We start from the raw sequence: 20974 nt of genomic DNA on the forward strand, positions 1-20974 counted from the left end.
GTACCCCAGGAAACCAACTCTAGTCAGTGTCCCCCAGGGAGCACTCACAGACACTGACCAACAGCTGTGACAATTCATGTACTCACTTTTCTGACAATGGGCTGCTGGCCTTCTACACAGCCATACCAGTTGAGTAATTTATTCCAGGCCTCGGTTGGGACCAATACATAATCCAATTCATCAATTAAATGTTCTTTCAAGGTCTGACTCTCCGGATCTGAAAAAAGAAAACAGCTCATAACTCACTGCTCTTCTCTCTGAAATGTTTGTTTTACAGGATTCTTACGTAGTTTTCAGAAACAAGAAAATTATTTATAATAACAGGACAAAATTCCAAAATTCTGTCTCTGGCCATAACACAGAGCAGACCTGAAAGCCGTCTTTAGCCATGCTTTGAGAACATTTTATGAGGAATGTGTACTTCTCCTGTAATTGAATGGAGAAGGAAGAATAAAAGAGAAAACCTCCAATTTACATTTTCAAAGTGCTTCCAGAGTCCACAATTAAAATTGTTAATTATGAATATTTAACATAACATTCTGCTTAGTGAAATTTCACTGAGGTCAAATGCCATCTTCTCCTCGGGGTGCCTGGGCGTGGCTCAGTTGGTTGAATCTGACTCTTGACTTCGGCTCAGGTCATGATCTCACAGTTCATGAGTTGGTGCCCCACACTGGGCTGCATGCTAACATTGCAAAGCCTGCTTTGGATCCTCTCTCTCCCTCTTTCTCTGCCCATCTCCTGCTCACTGTGCACACGTGTTCTCTCTCACTCTCAAAATACATAAAACAAACACCTAAAAATATATACATCGTCTTCTCCTGAAATACTAATAATTTTTTAATGTTTGTTTATTTTTGAGAGAGAAAGAGACAGAGTGTGAGTGGGCAAGGGGCAGAGAGAGAGAGAGAGAGAGAGAGAGAGAGAATCTGACACAGGCTCCAGGCTCCACCTGTCAGCACAGAGCCGATGTGGGGCTCGAACTCACGAACCACGAGTTCATGACCTGAGCTGAAGTCAGACACTCAACCGACTGAGCCACACAGGCAACCCTTCTCTGATTTACTAAGAAAGCAACAAACACGTCACTGAAGTCAACTTTATTTTACCAAGAGTCATTTGGTATTCTTAGTTTTCAATAGTCCAAGTCAAAACCTAGCTAGATAACCCCCTGTGGAGGAAGAAAATATGTAATACTCCAACATGCTAAACGTCCACCTAGCACCTACCACAGGCAGGCAACATGATTGGGAGTCAGAAGTGGAAGTTCATGATCTGAAACCTACTCCCTCAATTGAGGACCAAGGAACTGGATCAAGGAAAGACTGATCCCCTCCCAAGAAGGGAGCCTCTGTGCTCTTCAACACCCACTCCTGTGGTAGCGCAAGCCACAAAACTGGGAAAGCAGAAGTACCCACAATGGTGCAACTCACCGTAACTCAAGGCAGACGATGTTAAAAACAAAAAACTAAAACCATAAGCAGCATTCACAAGGTGACCAGGGCTTGTCATCACCCACCCCCTCAACACCAGTTTATACCCTATCCAATCAGCTCTTCTGCCCTTCCTTAGAGCAAAATTCAGATCTGATCCACCTCTGCCTTGAAATTTCATCTCCAAGGAAATAGGAAAGGAATTAAACAGCGGTGGAGGACAAGAATACCAAGGGGAGATGGATGAATGGATAAACATGATGTGGTATACACCTATAGCAGAATATTATTCAACCTTTAAAAGGGAAGGAAATTCTGACCTCGCTATGAGGATGAACCCGAGAATACTATACTAATATACTAAATAAAATAAGGCAGTCACAGAAAAACAAATACTGAATGATTCTACTTAAATGAGGTATCTAGAGTAGCCAGATTCAGATACAGAAAGTAGAATGGGGGTTTCCAGGGGCTTGGAGGAAAAGGGACTAGGAGTTACTGCTTAATAGGTATGGGGTTTCAGTTTTCCAAGGTGAAAAAGTTCTGGAGATAGGCTGCAAAACAATGTAAATATGCTTAATACTACTGAACTGTACACTTAAAAATGGTCAAGGTGATAAGTTTTATGTTATGTGTATTTTACTATAATTAAGGGGCATCTGGGTGGCTCAGTCGGTTGGGCGTCTGACTTCGGCTCAGGTCATGATCTCACAGTCGTGAGTTTGAGCCCCACGTCGGGTTCTGTGCTGACAGCTCAGAGCCTGGAGCCTGCTTCGGATTCTGTGTCTCCCTCTCTCTCTGCCCCTCCCCAGCTCATGCTGTCTCTCTCTCTCTCTCAAAAATAAATAAACATTAAAAAAAAAAAAAAAAAAAGGTGGACACTTCTACGTGATGAGCCACCCACTTTCCACAGCAGCTCTGGCATGATTATTAACAATGACAAACCAGGCCTTTTCTGTTCAGAAGGATGACCCACTGGTATCGGCCTGCTTTAGACAAATGCTTCCCCCCAAAACTGACAACCTAAATTCCAAACTTTTCTCTGATTTATAAATTAAAACTCACAGAAGTGGGGCGCCTGGGTGGCTCAGTAGGTTGGGCGGCCGACTTCGGCTCAGGTCATGATCTCACGGTCTGTGAGTTCAAGCCCCGCATCGGGCTCTGTGCTGACGGCTCAGAGCCTGGAGCCTGCTTCGGATTCTGTGTCTCCCTCTCTCTCTGACTCTCCCCCCCTTCATGCTCTGTCTCTCTCTGTCTCAAAAATAAATAAACGTTAAAAAAAAAACAAAATTAAAAAAAAAAAACCTCACAGAAGTTATTCGCTTATTGTCTTACTAGGGGAGATATCCCTTCTTCATTTCCAACACTAAGCACTACACAGATCTGGCCATCCATACTGTGCCTAGCAACAGCCAGAAACCTTTAAATGTGGGAAAAGAACACACAGCTTTCAGCAGCACCATCCCCACGCCCATCATTTCCACAGGGCATTTTCCCATCTAAGGCTCAGTGATGATTTTCCCAAACATGTCATTCTTTTTTTTTTTTTTTTTTTTTTTTTTTCAACGTTTATTTATTTTTGGGACAGAGAGAGACAGAGCATGAACGGGGGAGGGGCAGAGAGAGAGGGAGACACAGAATCGGAAACAGGCTCCAGGCTCTGAGCCATCAGCCCAGAGCCCGACGCGGGGCTCGAACTCACGGACCGCGAGATCGTGACCTGGCTGAAGTCGGACGATTAACCGACTGCGCCACCCAGGCGCCCCCCAAACATGTCATTCTTAGACACAACAGTGCAAATGCGATAAACACAACTGGGATTTCAATTTCACTTAACTGGAAATTTCAAATTTCACCTAAAATTGGCATCATGCTAAAAAATCACACAGGGGTTTTGAATTGGGGATTTAGTCTGCAAATTTCTTCAACAGAGTGGCAAATGAAGGGGGGAAATGAGAGCACTGGTTGGCCTAAGCACAGATAATTCCATCTGATAGACAGTAGGGGCAGAGGTGGCAATGAGAAAAGGGGTGCTCTGTGGACAACATAAACAAGGACATGTTGTACCCCATCCCTCCCCACTTTCAAGAGCCCCGTCCAGCCACTCCTGTGACCCTAGATGAAAGGCAGCCCGACTGGGACTGGCAGGTGACTGAAAGCCTGGGGACTAAGGGGTGACCCTCAATCATGAGATAGGTCATTCCTGTACTGTCAATGTTCCAAGGAAGCAGGGTCTGAACAGAATGTACTTCTCACTTCCTAAGCACACAGCAAATGTTTCAAGCCAAAGCCAGATGACATCAAATTGGGGGACCATGGAAGAAATGCCTGCCCTTAGCTGAAAATCATGCAAAATGACTTCAGAGAGCCCCTCTAGCCCTAGGATTCTTATCACTAGTACTTTTAAAAGCATTAAGAAATCTCCTATTCATAGGGCGCCTGGGTGACTTAGTCAGTTGATCGTCCAACTTCAGCTCAGGTCATGATCTCACCATTCATGAGTTTGAGCCCCACGTCAGACTCTGTGCTGACAGCTCAGAGCCTGGAGCCTGTTTCAGATTCTATGTCTCTGTCCCTCCCCCGCTTGTGCTGTTTCTCCCTCTCTCAAAAATAAACATTAAAAAAAAAAAAAAATCTATTCAAAAAAAAAAAAAGAATGGGGACCTGGGTGACTCAGTCGGTTGAGCGTCCTACTTTAAGCCCTGCGTTGGGTTCTCTGCTGTCAGTGCAGAGCCCGCTTTGGATCCTCTGTTTCCCCCTCAGTCAGTACAGCATGCGACTCCTGATCTCAGGGTCATGAGATTGAGTCCCACGTTGGGGTTAGAGATTACTGGAAAAAAATAAAATAAAAAAAGAGCGGGGCATGGGGAAGAAAAGTGCAAATACACTGCTGTGCTCCCTTAGGGCAACTTCACGGTATGATGCCACCATATGTGACCTACATCAGGAAACAAAGTACATGAATTATTCATTATGTCATTAGACCTCCACTAAAACAAGTCTGAGCATTTTTGAGAGAGAGAGAGACAGAGAGAGAGGGAGAGGGAGGCGTGAGACAGAGAGAGAGTGAGAGAGAGAGAGAGAGAGAGAGAGAGAGAAAGAGGAGGGAGAATCTCAAGCAGGCTCCATGCTGAGCATGGACCCCAATGTGGGGCTTGATCCCACAACCCTGGGATCATGACCGGAGTCGAAAAAGAGACACTCAACCAACTAAACCACCCAGGAGCCCGAAGCACTACTCATTTTTAAAAACACCCAGCTTGGTGTTAGGTTCATGTATTGTCAAGCTTCATGTATTGTCTATCTTCCTACTGCTCTGATTTGGGGCAAAATCAACAGATCACCTGTGTCCTGCTTGCAAGGTGAGTCTAAAGCTAGGCAGAAAAGAGCCTGAGAAAGCCCAACTGTCATCTCAATGCATCTCCAGGTACAAGCCCAGCTCTGGTAGGTCACACATCACTTTTTCAGTCACTTCTTCCACTGGGAGCTGATCGTGATGGTAGCTCTACCTTCCACTTCTCCTCACACCACTTCTGTGACAAACAACCATCACAGGAATGTTTGATGGATGAGACAGGTCTACAGTTTGTTCAACTGCAAAGGTTAACACAGAACATTCTGGTGCCCAAATTTCAGATTCCAGATGCAATTTCAAAATGATATCCTATTCTTTCCATTCCACATGCTAATCTAAAATCTGACATCTCTAGCAGAACTAATTTGCAAAAAGAAAAATACTGGAAGCTGCTCTTTAGAAGCAGTTTAGGAAAAGAGTAACTTAACTTCTCCCTGAGTGTCTACAAAGCCTTTTTTGATAGATACAAATCAAGGATACTTGTTTCTATCCCTTCATAGTAGCAAAGTTAGGTTCGTCATGTCCATGTTACTGATAAACACCACCTCCGACCACTGCGTGCTTGGAATATTTCAGTTAGAAAAGCAATTGGGGGGGGGGGGGCACCTAGGTGGCTCAGTCAGTTAAGTGTCTGACTTTGGCTCAGGTCATGATCTCACGGTTTGTGGGTTCGAGCCCTGCATCAGGCTCTGTGCTGACAGCTCAGAACCTGCAGCCTGCTTTGGATTCTGTGTCTCTCTTTCTCTCTCTCTGCCCCTCCCCTGCTCACACTCTGTCTCTCTCTCTCTCCAAAATAAATAGAATTAAAAAAATTTTTTTTTTTTAAACAAAAGAAAAGCAATGGGATACTATACCTGAAAAGAGTCCAGAGTTATCTATTGGGCCAGGAAACAGATTGTGTTCACCCACATTGTACATATCCCAGCTGTCGAAGCCCACATACTTCTTCCACTGCTTGAACCACCGGCTGTCAATAAGATACCTAGAGACAGACAAAAATTTACTATACCAGAAAAGCTGAGGTTGTAAGTTTCTGCAACTGCTCTCTTAATTTTTTTTTTTTATAGTTTTCCCACCTGAGCAATACACAGTCCCCACTCAAAAACACACTCTTGGGGCGCCTGGGTGGCGCAGTCGGTTAAGCGTCCGACTTCAGCCAGGTCACGATCTCGCGGTCCGTGAGTTCGAGCCCCGCGTCGGGCTCTGGGCTGATGGCTCAGAGCCTGGAGCCTGTTTCCGATTCTGTGTCTCCCTCTCTCTCTGCCCCTCCCCCGTTCATGCTCTGTCTCTCTCTGTCCCAAAAATAAATAAACGTTGAAAAAAAAAAATTAAAAAAAAAAAAAAAACACACTCTTAAGAACAAAAGCCGGAATAGGCCCCACATGGCAGACATGGTCTGGCAAAGGTAAAAAATCCATAAACTGAAATGATTTTTGAAAAAATGAATAGGGGCAGCTGGCTGGCTCAGTCAGTGGAATATGTGACTCTTGATCTCCGGGTCGTGAGTTCAAGCCCCACGTTGAGTGTAGAGCTTACTTAAAAATAAATAAATACAAATAATTTATACTTATATTATAATTTATAAATAATTAATGAATAAATAAAAGGAAACGATTGGCTTCAAAAGGCCTTTTTTAATAAATGTTTATTTATTTATTTACTTATTTATTTGAGAGAGAAAGAGAGAGTGAGCAGGGGAGGAGCAGGGAAAAGAGAGAGATTGAGAGATTCCCAAGCTGATTCCACACTGTTAGCACAGAGCCTGATGCAGGGCTCAAACTCACAAACCATGAGATCATGATCTGAGACAAAATCAAGGGTTGGATGCTTAACTGACTGAACCACCGAAGCACACCTCAAAAGGCTTTTTTAAATGATGTCCTTCTGGGGTGCCTGGGTGGCTCAGTTGGTTAAGCGTCCGACTTAGGCTCAGGTCATGATCTCACGGTTCGTGGGTTCAAGCCGTACTTCAAGCTCTCTGCTGACAGCTCAGAGCCTGGAGCTTGCTTCAGATTCTGTATCTCCCTCTCTCTCTGCCCCTCCCCTGCTTGCAAAGTCTCAAAAATAAATAAACATTAAAAAGAAAAATATCTACTACTCATTTAATAAATAAATAAATAAATGATGTCCTCCTATGAGTAAAATCTTGTTTGCTAATAAGCAAGTCATTAATTTCATAATGATCTTTATAGAGGTCCTTGTCCAAGACAGTTTGGTTACACTGTTTGACATGTACAGCATTAAGTTAATTTTCTTTCTGAAAATGTGATAACACCACACACTTCAGATTTCCTGTGAGTACCAAAGAAAATATTTAAAAAATCATGTGTTTCGTATCTATAGACATCTAGGCACAGAGAGTTAGCTCCCTGCATATAGAAGGCACTTGATAAATATTTGATTAAGATTAAAACATAAAAAGAAAAATATCCCAATCAGTAAAAATCTGTCTTCTGTTTTGTAATCTGACAAGGGGTTTCTAATCTCTTATCAAATATAGGCATATACATTTTTTCCCAGACTCAGGCCTTTTTAAGATTCAAAAAAACTTCATTTGAAGTCAAGCAACCAGGCTAATTCATTCCCCCACACTGTTGTAGTTTGTAAAACCATATTAATGTTTGTAACATTTCTAAGAAAAAGGCTTTATTTTAAAACTGTAAATATGGCACTTTGTAATAAAAAAAATCAATTCATAACTTTTTTATAAAAGTTATGTGTTTAAAACAAGCGTGTGTGTATACATATACATGCATATACAACAGTGTCTAGGTGTGACATATAATAGTTTCTAGTCTCTAGTTATTAAGTTGCTCTGGTTATATTTAAAAAGTATCACTATGCTGTTGGGGTGTGCGGGTGGCTGTCAGTTAAGCATCTGACTCTTGGTTTAGGCTATCATGATCTCACGGTTCATGAGTTCAAGCCCCAAGTCCAGCTATGTGTTGACACTGTGGAGCCTGCTTGGGATCGATCCTCTTTCTCCTCTCTCTCTGCCTCTCCCCTGCTCATATTCTCTTTCCCTCTCTCTCAAAATAAATAAGCTTAAAAAAAAAAAAAAAAGTATCACTATGCTGTTTTACAACTAAGAAGGAGGGGGAAATCTCGGGGGGGGGGAGGGGAGCACAATTATATTGGTGAGTCCTTTAAGTTTTATAGCCAACAAACCTCAGAGATCAGGCAGCTTCCCAGAGGCCACAAAGATCCATAAATATATCCAAATCTCTACAATGCTCTTTTCCCTCCAAACCCCTTGAACAGCACCCTCCAAACACTTTTAGTGCGTGTTCTTAGTCTATCTCAAATTTCCTCTGGTTCTGCTGAGTGTCCTTCATATATCACCCCTATGCAGGATAATTTCCTCTGCTTGCCCTGCATTTCACAGCTTGGCCAGCTGAAGAACACTGTAAAGCCCTATCTGAACTCCTCCTAATCCCAAGGTTTCCCTTCCCTGCTCAATTCCTCTGTTACTGTAAACGGCATTATCAACACAGCCACAGTTTCTTAAAGACGGATGTTCGTTCAATCAAGTTCAATGCAAAGCCAAGCCCTAGCTTTCTACTCTCACACGATAAGACTACCAAGAAATCTAACTAGTCGAAGTATCTTCTCTTCTACTAAACAATTTAAGAAACCTCTGGTCTCAGACTTGCTCTTCTAAACCCTGAACTTTTAATCTTTTTATCTAGGCTCTAATCTATCCTCCTCTCCCACTCCGAAATGCTGCCGCCCCAATTATTTTTGACATTTACTACCAAAGTAACCTGGAGCTCTCAAACATTTGTTCAGCTTCTAACCTTGGCACCCGCACGGCAGTTTACAAGTTACAAAAGTATCTACTTCTGATCTTCTTCTCAACCCAAAAGGCGGGGGTGCCAAATACTCGTTACCCTGGCTTTAACAGTAAGGAACCAGGGTCTGGGAGGTGTGGTCGCCTTCGCTCAAGGTCACACTGCAATTCCTCGAAGGTAAAGGGCTCTTCACATCCTGAAGGTCCCCGTGAGCACCCCCCCTTCCCCGCATCCTGCAGCCCTCGCCCCCACCGGGTCCACTCTCTGGGGCTCTGAATGGGCCGGGACGACCTTCACTCTTTCCCAGAGGTGATCCTACTTTCCTCTCCTGAGGGACAGGGCTCAGGACACCCTGCAAGGGTCACTAACATCGCCCCCGCCCGGCCCCTACCCAAGCCGGGAAAGAGGGGTCCGGCCTTAGGGCCAGAGCCCCTGCCCCTGGCCTTGAGGGCGGCACGGCGGGCCTGGCGCTCACCACTGCGCTCCTCGTTGGAGCGTGGTCCTCATCAAGGCCCCGAGCTCCGATTTCTGGGTCTCCGCATCCGGTCGCTCATGGCAGCCTCCACCTTCCGCCATCTCGTCCGCGGCCCCGGCCCAGCCGGCCCGGACATCCGCCTCGCGCACGGCGTGCTGTGGACCGCGCCCACGCACGCATGCACGCACGCACGCACACGCGCGCGCGCGGCCTAATCCCACCTCGGGCCGCGGCCTCGACTACCCGCTGGCCTTTGCCTCTTCGGCCCGCCTCTCCGGCCCGCCTCTCACGCGCAGCTCCACTCCCACTGAAGCGCGGCGGAGCCGGGAGGAGGCCGGAAGAGGAGGTGGGCGGAGGAAAGCTAGCTGCGCTTTTCTCCCGCCCTGCGGGCAGCTCCGCGGGATGCCTGTTCCGCACCCCTTTCTCTGTCTTGCCCCGCCATCTCTAGCTGACTGACGGAAGACACTCCCTCCCCCACCCCGGGCACACCACCAGGGCCTGCGCTGTTAGCCTGCTCCTAGCTTTTCTTGCTTTCCGCTGGAGACCTTAGGCCAGTCCTTAGCCGCCCAGACTTGGGATCGGGGTCCCTGTCCTGGAGACCCAAAAGGGATTTGGGGAGTGCCGGGTGCACCAGCGCCTTGGGACCAGGACTCAAAGGTGTGGTGTAGTCATGAACACTCGTCTCAAACAATCTAGATGCCAGAATCATGGCCCACAACAGAATTCCCCAAGCCCTCCTCACTGAGCTAGTCAGGGAGACAAGCAGCCGCTGAGGGGCGATAGCAACTGGGGGAAGCAGAGGTCCAGATGTGTTCTCCACATTAGGTGCCCAAGCTGTTTCTTAGTTTTTTGCTGCAACAAGAAGCATTGTCCTGAACACTATGTTTTCCACTCGACCCTGCATACAAAAAGTACAGCCCTCCTCATAGAGTGGGAAGTAAGCCCGCGAGGAAGCCAGGCAGCTGGTGTCGAGCAGTTCTGTCCTCCAAAATAAGACACAGTGCCTGACTTCATACAATCTACTGGAGAACAGATCTTACACAGACCCAGCGTCACACTGTGTGTGGTAAGTGCCATTAAGGAGTATGAATAAAAAAAAGGGGGGGGGGGGGATATGAACCAAAGACTGTAGAACCCTGAGCTGTGAAAGGCAGCCTTTGGCTTGTGTAACATTTGAGTGTGGTCTTAAGCATAGAAATGATGGTGCATGTTACAGGAAGTGAAACTACAGGAGTCAATTTCTGGAACACGCAGGGCAGTATCAAAGAGTGAGGATTAGACCAATTAAGCTGGAAAGAACCTTCAACCTAAAACAGAGGCCAGAAGGGCCACATGCTCTGCCTTAAATGGCCCACAGATATTATAAAAGGTTTCAGAGCAGAGACGAAATAGCAGCCCAGAGAACTGTTAAGAACCTTTCGCTGTAGAGATGGCAATGAGGGAGGAGAGGAGAAACAGATGAGCCATGTTTAGTGTTGGGGATGGAGGAGGGAGCACAGGCTTGGTGAAGTTGTGGTAAGTCATTTGAACAGATATAGTATTTTTATGTTGGGTTTTGGCTAATTGAAATTAGCATGAATTCAATTTGTACTAGCTGGGACAGCTTTCACGTATCATCTGGTAACACAGGCCTCTTGGCAGTTGGGTAGATAGGAGGGGAAAGTAAATTTGGAATTAAAACAGCCTTGAATAACCACATAGCAGTTAATCCCTTGCAGATAAGAGTTACCACGACATGATAATTCTACATCTGGGAGTCAACCCTGACAACCTTGAGTGCCCTCCTGTGAAAGTTCTTTGAAATTGTTAAAAATGTTGTTTTTGGAACAACTGTTATTTATGGAAAAAGAAAGTTGGGTTATCAGAACCTACACTAGAGGGTGTCTGCTTCTCTCTTCTTTTTTTAGCAGTTTCTCCTGTACCATTTATGGTCTGGGTCAGAGTCTTAAGGAAGTAGGATAAGTCCTCAGCACCACTAGAAAAGGGGACAAAACCTAATTATAAATATGAAAACTTTGGAAAACCTTTTTAAGGCAGGATCTCTTCAGTGCTATTAAATGGCTGTAAAAAACCACACACTAATTATGGATGGTTCCTTATACTAAGATTATAAAATGCTAATAGTTAAAATGCAAGGAATAAAGTGAAACTTCACAGTCAGAAAATCATTATCTCCAAAGTTATTAAATGTTTTTAGTGAGTTTGATTAAAATGTTAAAGATTGAAGGGGCACCTGGGTGGTTCAGTCGGTTAAGCATCCAACTTCAGCTCAGGTCATGATCTCATGGTTGGTGGGTTCAAGCCCTACATCGGGCTCCGTGCTCTGACAGCTTGGAGCCTGGAGCCTGCTTTGGATTCTGTGTCTCCCTCTCTTTCTGCCTCTCTCTCAAAAATAAATAAACATTTAAAAAATTAAAACATTTTTTTCTTTAATTAAAATGTTAAAAATTGTGAACTGGAAACTATCAACATCTGTCCATGTGCTCCTGCTGTTGTGGGTGACCTGTGGATTTGGTAGGAAGTGCATGATTCAGCTCAGGAGACACTCAGGCACCAGGGCCGTGTTCTCTGTTGGGTCTCTTACCCTAGGGAGAGGTTTAGGCCTAGTAGGGCACTCACTTGGCCTCATAACCAAATCCCAGAACTGAAGAACCCACCCATTGCCATGGAAGCTTGGACTACAAGAATAGGAAGGCAAGCAGGAAGTCAGCTAGAGGGAACAAACAGGCTTATATTGGACTGTGATGATCCAACTGAGAGTTTGTAATGTCTGAGTGTGTGAACTTCAAGCTTTATCTGATTCCAAATCAAAAAGTTCTTGCCTTGGCTGGCAGTATGGCTTGCTCTACACCTAACTGCAGTTGGCCCTCCCAGCTTAGACTTGGTCCACACTTGGCCAGCAATGACAGAGACGTGTGGCAGTATTCACAAATATATTGGGCAGCTTTTGGTTACAGGTCTCTTCGGGGAGAAATAGATACATATATATATGTGTGTTGTTCAACTTAGTATATGTATACACACACACACACACACATATATGTGTGTGTGTGTGTTGTCTAACTTAGTATATGTAGATATTTACCATTTACTTATTTTTGAGAGACAGAGCACAAGCAGGAGAGGGGCAGAGAGAGAGAGAGGGAGACAGAATCTGAAGCAGGCTCCAGGCTGAGCTGTCAGCACAGAGCCCGATGTGGGGCTCCAACTAACAAACTGTGAGATCATGACCTGAGCCAAAGTCGGACACTTAACCCACTGAGCCACCCACGTGCCCTGGGAGAAATATTTTTGTTTCCTTCTTGTCTGTGTTTATTTAACCTGCCCGGAGGACTGTGAAACAATAAAAGATTCTACAAATACATTTTAGAAGAATTAAATACCTTATCAGTGACATTATAACCTCTGTTATAGAAGGATTATATTACTGGGGAAGGTGTCAGAGGCAAAGATCTGAAGGAATCTCAGAGAGGAACTAGAAATCACCTTTCCTACATTGAAGACTCATGCTATTGGATGGATTCCATTCTGGTTGTGCCACTATTGGTGACCAGCCCTGATTGGGCATGGAGGGTATGGCACCCTGAGCCCAGGTGTGGCCAGTGTCCTCTCTTCCTCCTCTAATTCTTTTTTTTTTTTTTTAAAGTAGGTTCCACACTCAACGTGGGGCTTGAATTGAGGACCCTGAGATCAAGAGTCAGATGCCCTACCAACTGAGCCAGCCAGGCCCGCCTCTTCCTCCTGTATTACCATTGATGTCTTAGCCATACACAAGTATTTAGCTGTTAATTGTGTTGTTTGCCCTTTATACAGAGCAAATTCTCAATAGGCATTTCTTGGATGAAATGAATGGAAGAATATCAGATACAGCCATTTTTTTCATTTCGCTAATAATCTATTACATACAAGTACTCACAGCCCCTATCCTCCAGGGGTTCACAGCCAGCATGGTTGGGGAAGATGTTTTCACATGTAATTACACTTTGTGTGTTGTGTGACAAAGTGCTCCAGGAACATGGAGGGTGATGGTACAGGCACATTGCTGGGAAGGAAAACTAAACAACTAGTATAGATAGGGAACCAAGTCATGCTGACATTTCCCTTGGCCTATGGGCACGTATGATGAGTCTGCAAGGGATGCTCAGGGGACCAGGGTTCCTTTAGATTCACCCACATATATACACAGGCATAGTTACATTCTGGGGACAGAGGAGGCTGGGGTAACAGGTGCTTCCTCTGCAGGGAGACTTGGATTGCTTCCATTTGCCTCCCTGTGGAGCTAGGTGGCCTGTAGGACTCTTCAGCACCACCCAAGGTGGGCTACACGTTCTCCTGGCTACTGCTTGGACTTTAGGCATTTGGATGAAGTGGGGGTGTTTTGTGGTCTCATACTCTGGCCTATCTGGCTGCAACTAATACTAGGACTGGGAGCAGGGGCACTGGAGATGGGGTGTCTGTCTGTGAGATGAATAATGGAAAGGCTGCTGGGCTTCTGCTTAGCACATCACTGTTATGTCAGTCTTAGCTCTGAATGCAGCTAGAATACCCATCAGCAAGCTGCCTACCTAGTTGATGATCTTAGTTTTGCTTTCTCACATGACAAATCTGGAGTTCAGTTCTTGGGGAGGTCAAAGCTGAAGGATCTCGGGGCTCAGAGTTTGCTTCTCTGTTACTCCCAGGGGTAGGGGCTGGGCCTGTGAGCCCTTACTCCTTAGGCTAGAACTCCTATTTGTGCTCCCAGCTCCCAATTCAGTAGTTACTGATGCAAAGCATGTATCTGGTAACTTGTGTGACTAGCTGGAGCTAGTCTATTTGCTCTTCTAGCCTATTTGGTGATTGTAATATAATAAAAATTTGCCAAGTTCAGGGTTCTTTGGCAGGGATCACTGTCCATTCCTTATAGGTCCATGCTGGGTTCTCTTAGGGAAATCTTTAGGCAGTGTTTTTACTTAGTATTATCCAAAAGTTTAAGCTTAAGAGATGTATTGAACTGATAGGGACAGGAATGTTTCTCTGAAAATAAACTTGTTTTACTTACTCATTTTTTTATTTTTAATAAAAATTTTTCTTTAATATTTATTTTTGAGACAGAGAGAGACAGAGTGCAAGTGGGGGAGGGGCAGAGAGAGAGGGAGACTCAGAATCTGAAGCAGGCTCCAGGCTCTGAGCTGTCAGCACAGAGCCCGATGCAGGGCTTGAACTCACGAGCCATGAGATCATGACCTGAGCCAGAGTCAGACGCTTAACTGAGCCACCCAGGTGCCCATATTTAAAATTTTTTTTTTTAATTTTTTTAACATTTATTTTTGAGACAGAGAGAGACAGAGCATGAACGGGGGAGGGTCAGAGAGAGGGAGACACAGAATCTGAAGTAGGCTCCAGGCTCTGAGCTGTCAGCACAGAGCCCGACGCGGGGCTCGAACTCACGGACCGCGAGATCATGACCTGAGCCGAAGTCGGCCGCTTAACCGACTGAGCCACCCAGGCGCCCCAATATTTTAAATTTTTAAAAAGAAGCTAGTTTTTGGGTGCCTGGGTGGCTCAGTCGGCTAAGTGACTTCAGCTCAGGTCATGATCTTGCATGCACTGATAGTGCAGAGCTTGCTTGGAATTCTCTTTCTTCCCTCTCTCTCTGCCCCTGTCCCCCCCTCCAAGAAATAAATTTTTAAAAAATGCCTTAAAAATAAATTAAGCTAGTATTAAATGTTGTTTGTGGAACTACATTGAGACAGAATGAGGAAGTCATCTCATAAAGGGCTAACTGCAAGAAGTGTCTAACTGAATTTTATCAGATTTTTTTTTTCAATTTTATTGTTGTTTTTTTTTAATGTTTATTTAGAGAGAGAGGGTGTGCACAAACAGGGGAGGGGCAGAAAGAGAGAGGGACTCATAGAATCTGAAGCAGGCTCCAGGCTCTGAATTGTCAGCACAGAGCCCAGCATGGGGCTTGAACCCAGGAACTGTGAGCTCATGACCTGAGCCGAAGTCAAACACTTAAAAGACTGAGCCACCCACGTGCCCCACCCCTCAGTTTTATTGAGGTTTAATTGACCAATAAAATTGTAAAATATTTTAGGTGTACATCATGGTGGCTTGATGTACATCTACATAAGCTAATCAGATTACAGCTTTAAAAACAAAACAAAACAAAACCAATATTTCTGGAAAAACTGCTAAAATGGAAGCTTCTGAATTTGAGTAACAGCAGGGTCCATTCCCTTCTCAAAAGGTCTGTGGCCTAAATGCTATTGCCTGCTCCCAGATCAATGTTCTGCAGCCATTTTAACTAAAGGCTAGGACCTCAGGAAGGCTCACTGGGATTCCTTCGCTTACTTTTACTTGTTCTTTTAAGCTGCTGATTCATGACAGGGTGGGGTGGGTGTAGGTCAGAGCCAGTAGCGGTTTCATGGTCGAATGATAAGGAATGTGTATGTGTAGGAGTGTGTGTTTCTGTGTGTTGGGGGGAAGATGTCTGGTTTCTTGGGGAGGAAGAGGTGGTGGTAACTGGCTTTATTCTGATTCTTCCTGAAGGAGAGAGTTGGAAAGGATTTTCAATTATGGGAGGCAGGCAGCTTGAAGTCCTAGGAGGATATGCCAGCCAGGGTCAGCCACACTGAGAGCTCATAAATTCCCATCCTTGGCAGCCCTAGGCATAAACTGAGAGGGAAAAAAAAGTGGGCAAGTAGGAGTGAGTCACCAGGCAGCTTGGGGGGAAGAGGTTGAAGTCAGTGCAGAAAGCCCTGGGTTCTCATCTAGGAGCCAACCAGAGAACGTGGCCTGGGCCACACTGACCGACCCTTTACAGGAAAGGGGAGAGTTGGAGCAGAAAGTCTGTGCTCAGATCCAACTTACAGGTAGCTGAGTAGGACTTATAGGTCCTAAGTCCCCAGGCTTTCCAAAGCAGTTATCTCTGGATGTGGGCCATGGAACATGGTGATTCTTGGGGGAGGGGGCTCTATGTTTAGCTCCTAGAACAGGACCTGGCCTATCTTGGGCACTTGGTTATCTGGCTTCAGCTCCTGCTCTCCCCTTGAAACTGTACTTGATGTGGAATAGTCAATCCATAATCACTTGCCCCAGTAACCATTCTTCATGAAATATCCCTTCTCATGGCTCCTTGACTCCATCCTTGTTCTCCCAGCTTGCCTGTTACCTGACCCAGGGTTTTGAATCCAGACCTCAGGCCTAGCCCCCACTGCCTGACTTTTTTCTTGCTACTGTCCCCAGGTGATCTCATATTCTCTGATGGCTATTTACTGTCCCCTTGGCTAGACCTTTGTTTCCAAGCCATACTCCTTTTCTAAGCCTCTTGTAACCACCTGCTCCAGATACTCCATCTGCATGTCTCATGCAAGATGTCTGAATATGAACACTCTCCTCCCCAAACTTCCTTGCCCTTGTGTTGTCCAACTTAGTCAGTGATGCCACCTTTCCACCTCAGACTCTTGCACACCGTCCTCCCTGCCTGTCCACCCTCCATCAGCTCATTCCTCAGCTGACTGCTTCTTGACCTTTTCAGCTTCACACTCATTTCCTCCAGGAGGGAAGCATGATCCCCCCTAATGGGCCTGGCTCTCCTGTTCTCAAAGTACCCTATACTACCTCAGAGCTTTTAGTAATTCTATACTGTCTCTTTCTGACTTCCTGAGGACTGCATTCCTGAAAGCTAACAGAACACATGGCCTAGGACTGAATGATGAGCCCACATTCTGGACTGGGTGACCCTGCTAACATGTTTCTGCATCTTTGTCTATCCAAGGAGAACCTGCATCCAAGCCCTACAGAATCCCCTGTACTGGTGATAGGATGTGCTCCAGATCAGTCTCAAAAGATTGACAAGCAGAGCCAACAGATGGGAGAGATTAGACCCAAACCACACCTGAGAAGCAGCAGCTGGCCTGTGAGATAAGCCCCTACCCTGAGCCTGACCAAGGACACAATTCCAACTGTTAAGTACCATGCAGCACATGGTCAGAAGGGCCAGTTGTACACTCTTTTCTCACTCTGAATACAGGAGAGGTAACAACCAGTAAAGGCAGCATCAAAGCAGACATAAATAAGCCTGGGTTGCAATATGCAAAGATCTGACAAAGTAATGGAAAAGAACGTTGTAAAAGTGCACGGGCTTACAACTGTGTAAAATGGGTGGGCCTGACACTTGAGAGAGGCCACAAATTCTGAATGTGAGTGTGAATCCAGTGTTATTTTTTTGCAAATGTCATTTCATGCCTAGCAAACACTTACAAGGAGAGGCCCTACTGGATATCCTGGCAGAGGGAAAAACTCTGGGACAGGAGTCAGGCTTCCTACACAGGAAAGAGTGGATTCCACACACTGCAAATAAAAGCATAGGAAATTCAGGCTTGGCTAAAACAAAGGCCAAAGGAGTGAAGGCTTAAGCTCACAGCCCTATGACAATGAGATTACTAGGGAAGGTGTCCCCAACTAACAAAGGACATACACTCAGTTCTGCTCATATCTAACACTTTATTAGCGAAAAGCCTTGGTTTGGGGAGGGAGTGCTGGGATGGATAAGCGCCCAACTCAGGGGATTCTTCTGGAAATCAGGCGTTCCTCTATGCAAATTTCGAGGAAACGCCGTCATGGATGAAATCCCCAGAGGGCAGTGCTGTGGCTGCCAAGCAGCAGGGATAGGAAGGTTGCCCTAGGCACAGCTGGGCCCCTGGGACAGCAGGGCTTCGATGTCAGGCTCAATGTCGATGGTTGGAAAGCGGCGGCTGTACCTGCGCACAGGCACACCATCTGGGCCCACCAGGAACTTCTCAAAGTTCCAGGCGACGTCGTTGCGACACACTGGAGACCAGGTGATGAACTTCGGGTCAGTCATGAGCGCAGTGGCGTCGTCACTGGGGGCAGGCAGAGCCTGGCGCAGGAAGGCGAAGAGGGGGTGCGCCTGCGCGCCATTTACCTCGCACTTCTCAAAAAGCGTGAAGTTGGGCTCGAACCCGCCGCCAGGTCGGACGTACTTAAGGGAATTCAGGATCTCTTCGTTTTTAGCGTTCTCCTGCGTGAGGGAAGAGCAGCTAGAACCCGGGGCCGCGAGGGGAGGGGAAACGTTCGGACCACAAACCAGAAGTTCCTCGGTGAGTTACAATCCCTAGGCGGACCTGAAACCCAGACGGGACAAAAGCAAGTGGCCCGCCTCTCTGCTGCCAGGGCCTGCGGCTGTGCGGCCCGCGCGCCCGCTGGTGCTCCCAGCCCGGGTTGCACGCCCACCCCGCTCTGCCCCGCGCGGCGCACCTGATGCCCGAACTGGTTGCATGGGAAGCCGAGCACGACCAGGCCCCGGGGCCCGAGGCGCCGCTGCAGCTCGTTCATCTGGGTGTAGTCCCGGACCGTTGTGCCTCAGAGCGACGCCACATTCTCGATGAGCAGCACCTTGCCCCGCAGGGAACCCAGGCTCATGGGCTCCCCGCCGGCCAACGGGCGTGCAGAGAAGGAATACACGGAGCGCGGGGCCGCTGCGGCGAGGGCGGCGGCCGCGAGCGGAGCAGCGCACATGGCGGACTGTCGGACAAGAGTGCAGTGCACAATAGTGCCGAGCTTCGGCTTGGGACAGTGCTGACTGTGGGGTCACGTGGCGAAGGCACTTCTCCGGCAGCTCCTCCACCCTCGGCCCCGCCTCATCCGGCCTCCTCCCTCTCCAGCCGGGCGGGAGGGTGCGGCCAGGCCGGATGCGGGCACCGCCCAGGCAGTGCGGAGCCGCAGGCAGGCTAGGTCAAGTCTAAGCGACGCTGCGGCATTCGCGCGAGTTACCCCGCCCAGGGCTCGCGTCCAAGAGAGCTCCGATTATTTCTCAAAGGCTTTTAGTAAAGGGTTAGGGCAGAGCCCAAGGGGACTGGCCAGCAACAGCAGTGAGTGCCGCGTCTTGCAGTCTGTGCCCTATTGTCTCCAGGCGCACAGAGCAAGTTGTAACTTGCGGTGTTGGTGCAGCTGGCAGTGGCTGCCAAGGTAAGTTCTCTCTGCAGTGAGGCGCTGTGGCTCTAATAAGGTCAAGTTGGAGGAAAGTGGTCAACGCCCGGGACTCGCTCAGGCTCCGGCTCCAAATTCCAGCTGTAACTCATTTCCCTGCTTTCTGGGGCTGCCTGGAGCATATTCTTGTCCACACCTCCAGTGTGACACTGCCCTTAACACTGGTTTTCCCAAGGAGTCACTTAGGCCCAGCACCAGCCTTCTGGAGTGGACCCAATCGACTTCAGGCCATCCTCCATACCTAATCACCTTAACCCCAGACTCAGGCCTGTAAGTATTAGACACTGAAAATGGGCAGGAAGTGAAAAATGTCACACTCCTAAGATTTGTCCAAAGGAGTGACTGCTTGGAGTGCCCCTCACTCTCCTCAATACACTGCATTCCCCACACTAAGCCACTTACGAACTTGAATATGACACAAAATAATTGTTTCCACCTTCTTAGGAGGAGCCAGGTTAGTGCCAGATTAGGGGGTAGGGTGGGGGGGGGGGGCAAACGTAGGATATTTCACAGTCTGAAGGAACCTTCCAAGGACAGCTAGGCTGGGTATATCCTCCCACTCCCAGCCCTGGAGAGAGCAACACAAACATGAGGATACAGGAAGTTTAGAAAACTGCCTTTATTCTATTAGTAGTTGGAAAAATTAACTGGTACAGAAAAAAAGTTTAGTCAGCTGGAGAGAAGTGAGAAACCGAGTGCCGCCTAAGAGAACTGGCGGCTCCTCTGGGAGGGAACCTGGATACAGTGAGGAAAGGGAGCCTGTGAACTAGAGCCAGAGCCTGCAGTCCAGGTGAGACAGGCTATGCCACCTTCTGAAGTGTCTAAATGCCTCAGGCATGAAACCAAATTCCTATTTCTTTAGCCCAGCTCTTGGGAGGGGGTACTAGGATATGTGGGGCCGAAAACAGGTGATATGGCCATCTTTTATCAGAGAAACTGACAAAACGGGAATTTTAAAAATGAATTTTCCATCTGACTTTATTTTCAAATACACTTTCTTTTTTAAAAAACCAATACACTTTCTGCAGGGATGACAAATATCAGTATTAGGAAATCCAATTATACAAAAAATACTACATCTAGTCTGGGGTAGATATATTTATTTTTTGGTAACATACATTAAGTGGCACTAATTACACAGTAACTATAAGGTAACTAACATGAAACCATGGAACTGTAACTCTGCCACAGCTGCATGGACTTGGACCTTTCTGGATGAGCACATTTTCAAAAAAATTGGATGCCCATCACAGAGTTATGCCAATATAATCTGTTAAGGAGTAAAGCTCTGAAGTAGTGACTCACCAGAGTACCTTGCAGCTGACAGATGACAGGCAGGACATGTTAGTTATAAAGTAGTTACAGCCTAATTCACAAAAGTTACCAACTGTTTCTCTTTCTAGAAAGAAGCAAGAAGTTAAGAAATTCCTTGAATTAGCGCCTGGTGTGTCAGGTGGGAGTGCAGAGGAGGGCTGTTAAAGAGCGGTGTCAGAAGGACCCCGGTGGTCAGGTGGGTTGGACATCATTAATAATCATGGTTGGCTTCTAAATACTGGTAGCAAGATGACTTCTGATTTGTAATCTTAGGTAAATTATAGATAAATGAAAAAGGCCAGTAATCATACACTAAGATTAATAAACAGCACTTCAAAATTAACCGCATGAGGGCTGTGCTTGCAGCAGGGTTTCACAAGACAAGGCACCCAGATTTTTTCTTCCCACGTCTGGCTTGCAGAGCAGCTCTCGTGGCCATTTCAAAAACCTCCCTCACTCCATCTTTGGTCTTTGCTGAACACTCCATGTACCCAAAAGCACCAATCCTGTTTGCCATATCTCTGCCTTCTTCTGGTTTCACCGGCTCCTAGCAAAGAGAAAAGAGCAGTTTCAGTTAAGCGTCACATATATGAAGCGTAGAGTACTCAAATTC

General features: G+C 46.5%; 3 protein-coding genes across 10 annotated transcripts in view; all 3 read right to left on the reverse strand.

Annotated features, from left to right (window-relative positions):
* USP4 (ubiquitin specific peptidase 4) overlaps positions 1-9363 on the reverse strand; it is a 49080-nt gene extending 39717 nt beyond the window's left edge. For 5 of the 6 annotated variants that reach the window (XR_006716757.1, XR_006716758.1, XM_045496831.1 and 2 more), the window contains exons 1-3: positions 9055-9360; positions 5643-5770; positions 87-217 (exon numbers count right to left, since the gene is read on the reverse strand). Coding sequence is in view for 4 of the 6 variants with exons in the window: in XM_045496831.1 (XP_045352787.1) it covers positions 87-217; positions 5643-5770; positions 9055-9155 (360 nt within the window). In the remaining 2 variants the exon portion in view is untranslated. Of the gene's footprint in view, positions 1-86; positions 218-5642; positions 5771-9054 lie in introns of all 6 variants that reach the window. The other variant, XM_045496832.1, reaches the window with a different exon arrangement.
* Positions 9364-17521: 8158 nt separating this feature from the next.
* GPX1 (glutathione peroxidase 1) lies at positions 17522-19011 on the reverse strand. The gene is made up of 2 exons (XM_045496840.1): positions 18316-19011; positions 17522-18079 (listed from the first exon to the last, which is right to left on the reverse strand). Exons 1-2 carry the CDS (start codon positions 18574-18576, stop codon positions 17720-17722), a joined length of 621 nt encoding a protein of 206 aa, XP_045352796.1. The 5' UTR covers positions 18577-19011; the 3' UTR covers positions 17522-17719.
* Positions 19012-19651: 640 nt separating this feature from the next.
* Positions 19652-20974, reverse strand: part of RHOA (ras homolog family member A) — a 64742-nt gene continuing 63419 nt past the window's right edge. For all 3 annotated transcript variants that reach the window (XM_045496841.1, XM_045496843.1, XM_045496842.1), the window contains one exon: positions 19652-20908. In XM_045496841.1, the coding sequence (XP_045352797.1) occupies positions 20735-20908 (174 nt within the window). In that variant the 3' untranslated portion in view covers positions 19652-20734. The remainder of the gene's footprint in view (positions 20909-20974) is intronic.

Source organism: Leopardus geoffroyi, chromosome A2 (assembly GCF_018350155.1).
Source record: "Leopardus geoffroyi isolate Oge1 chromosome A2, O.geoffroyi_Oge1_pat1.0, whole genome shotgun sequence".
Taxonomy (NCBI): domain Eukaryota; kingdom Metazoa; phylum Chordata; class Mammalia; order Carnivora; family Felidae; genus Leopardus; species Leopardus geoffroyi.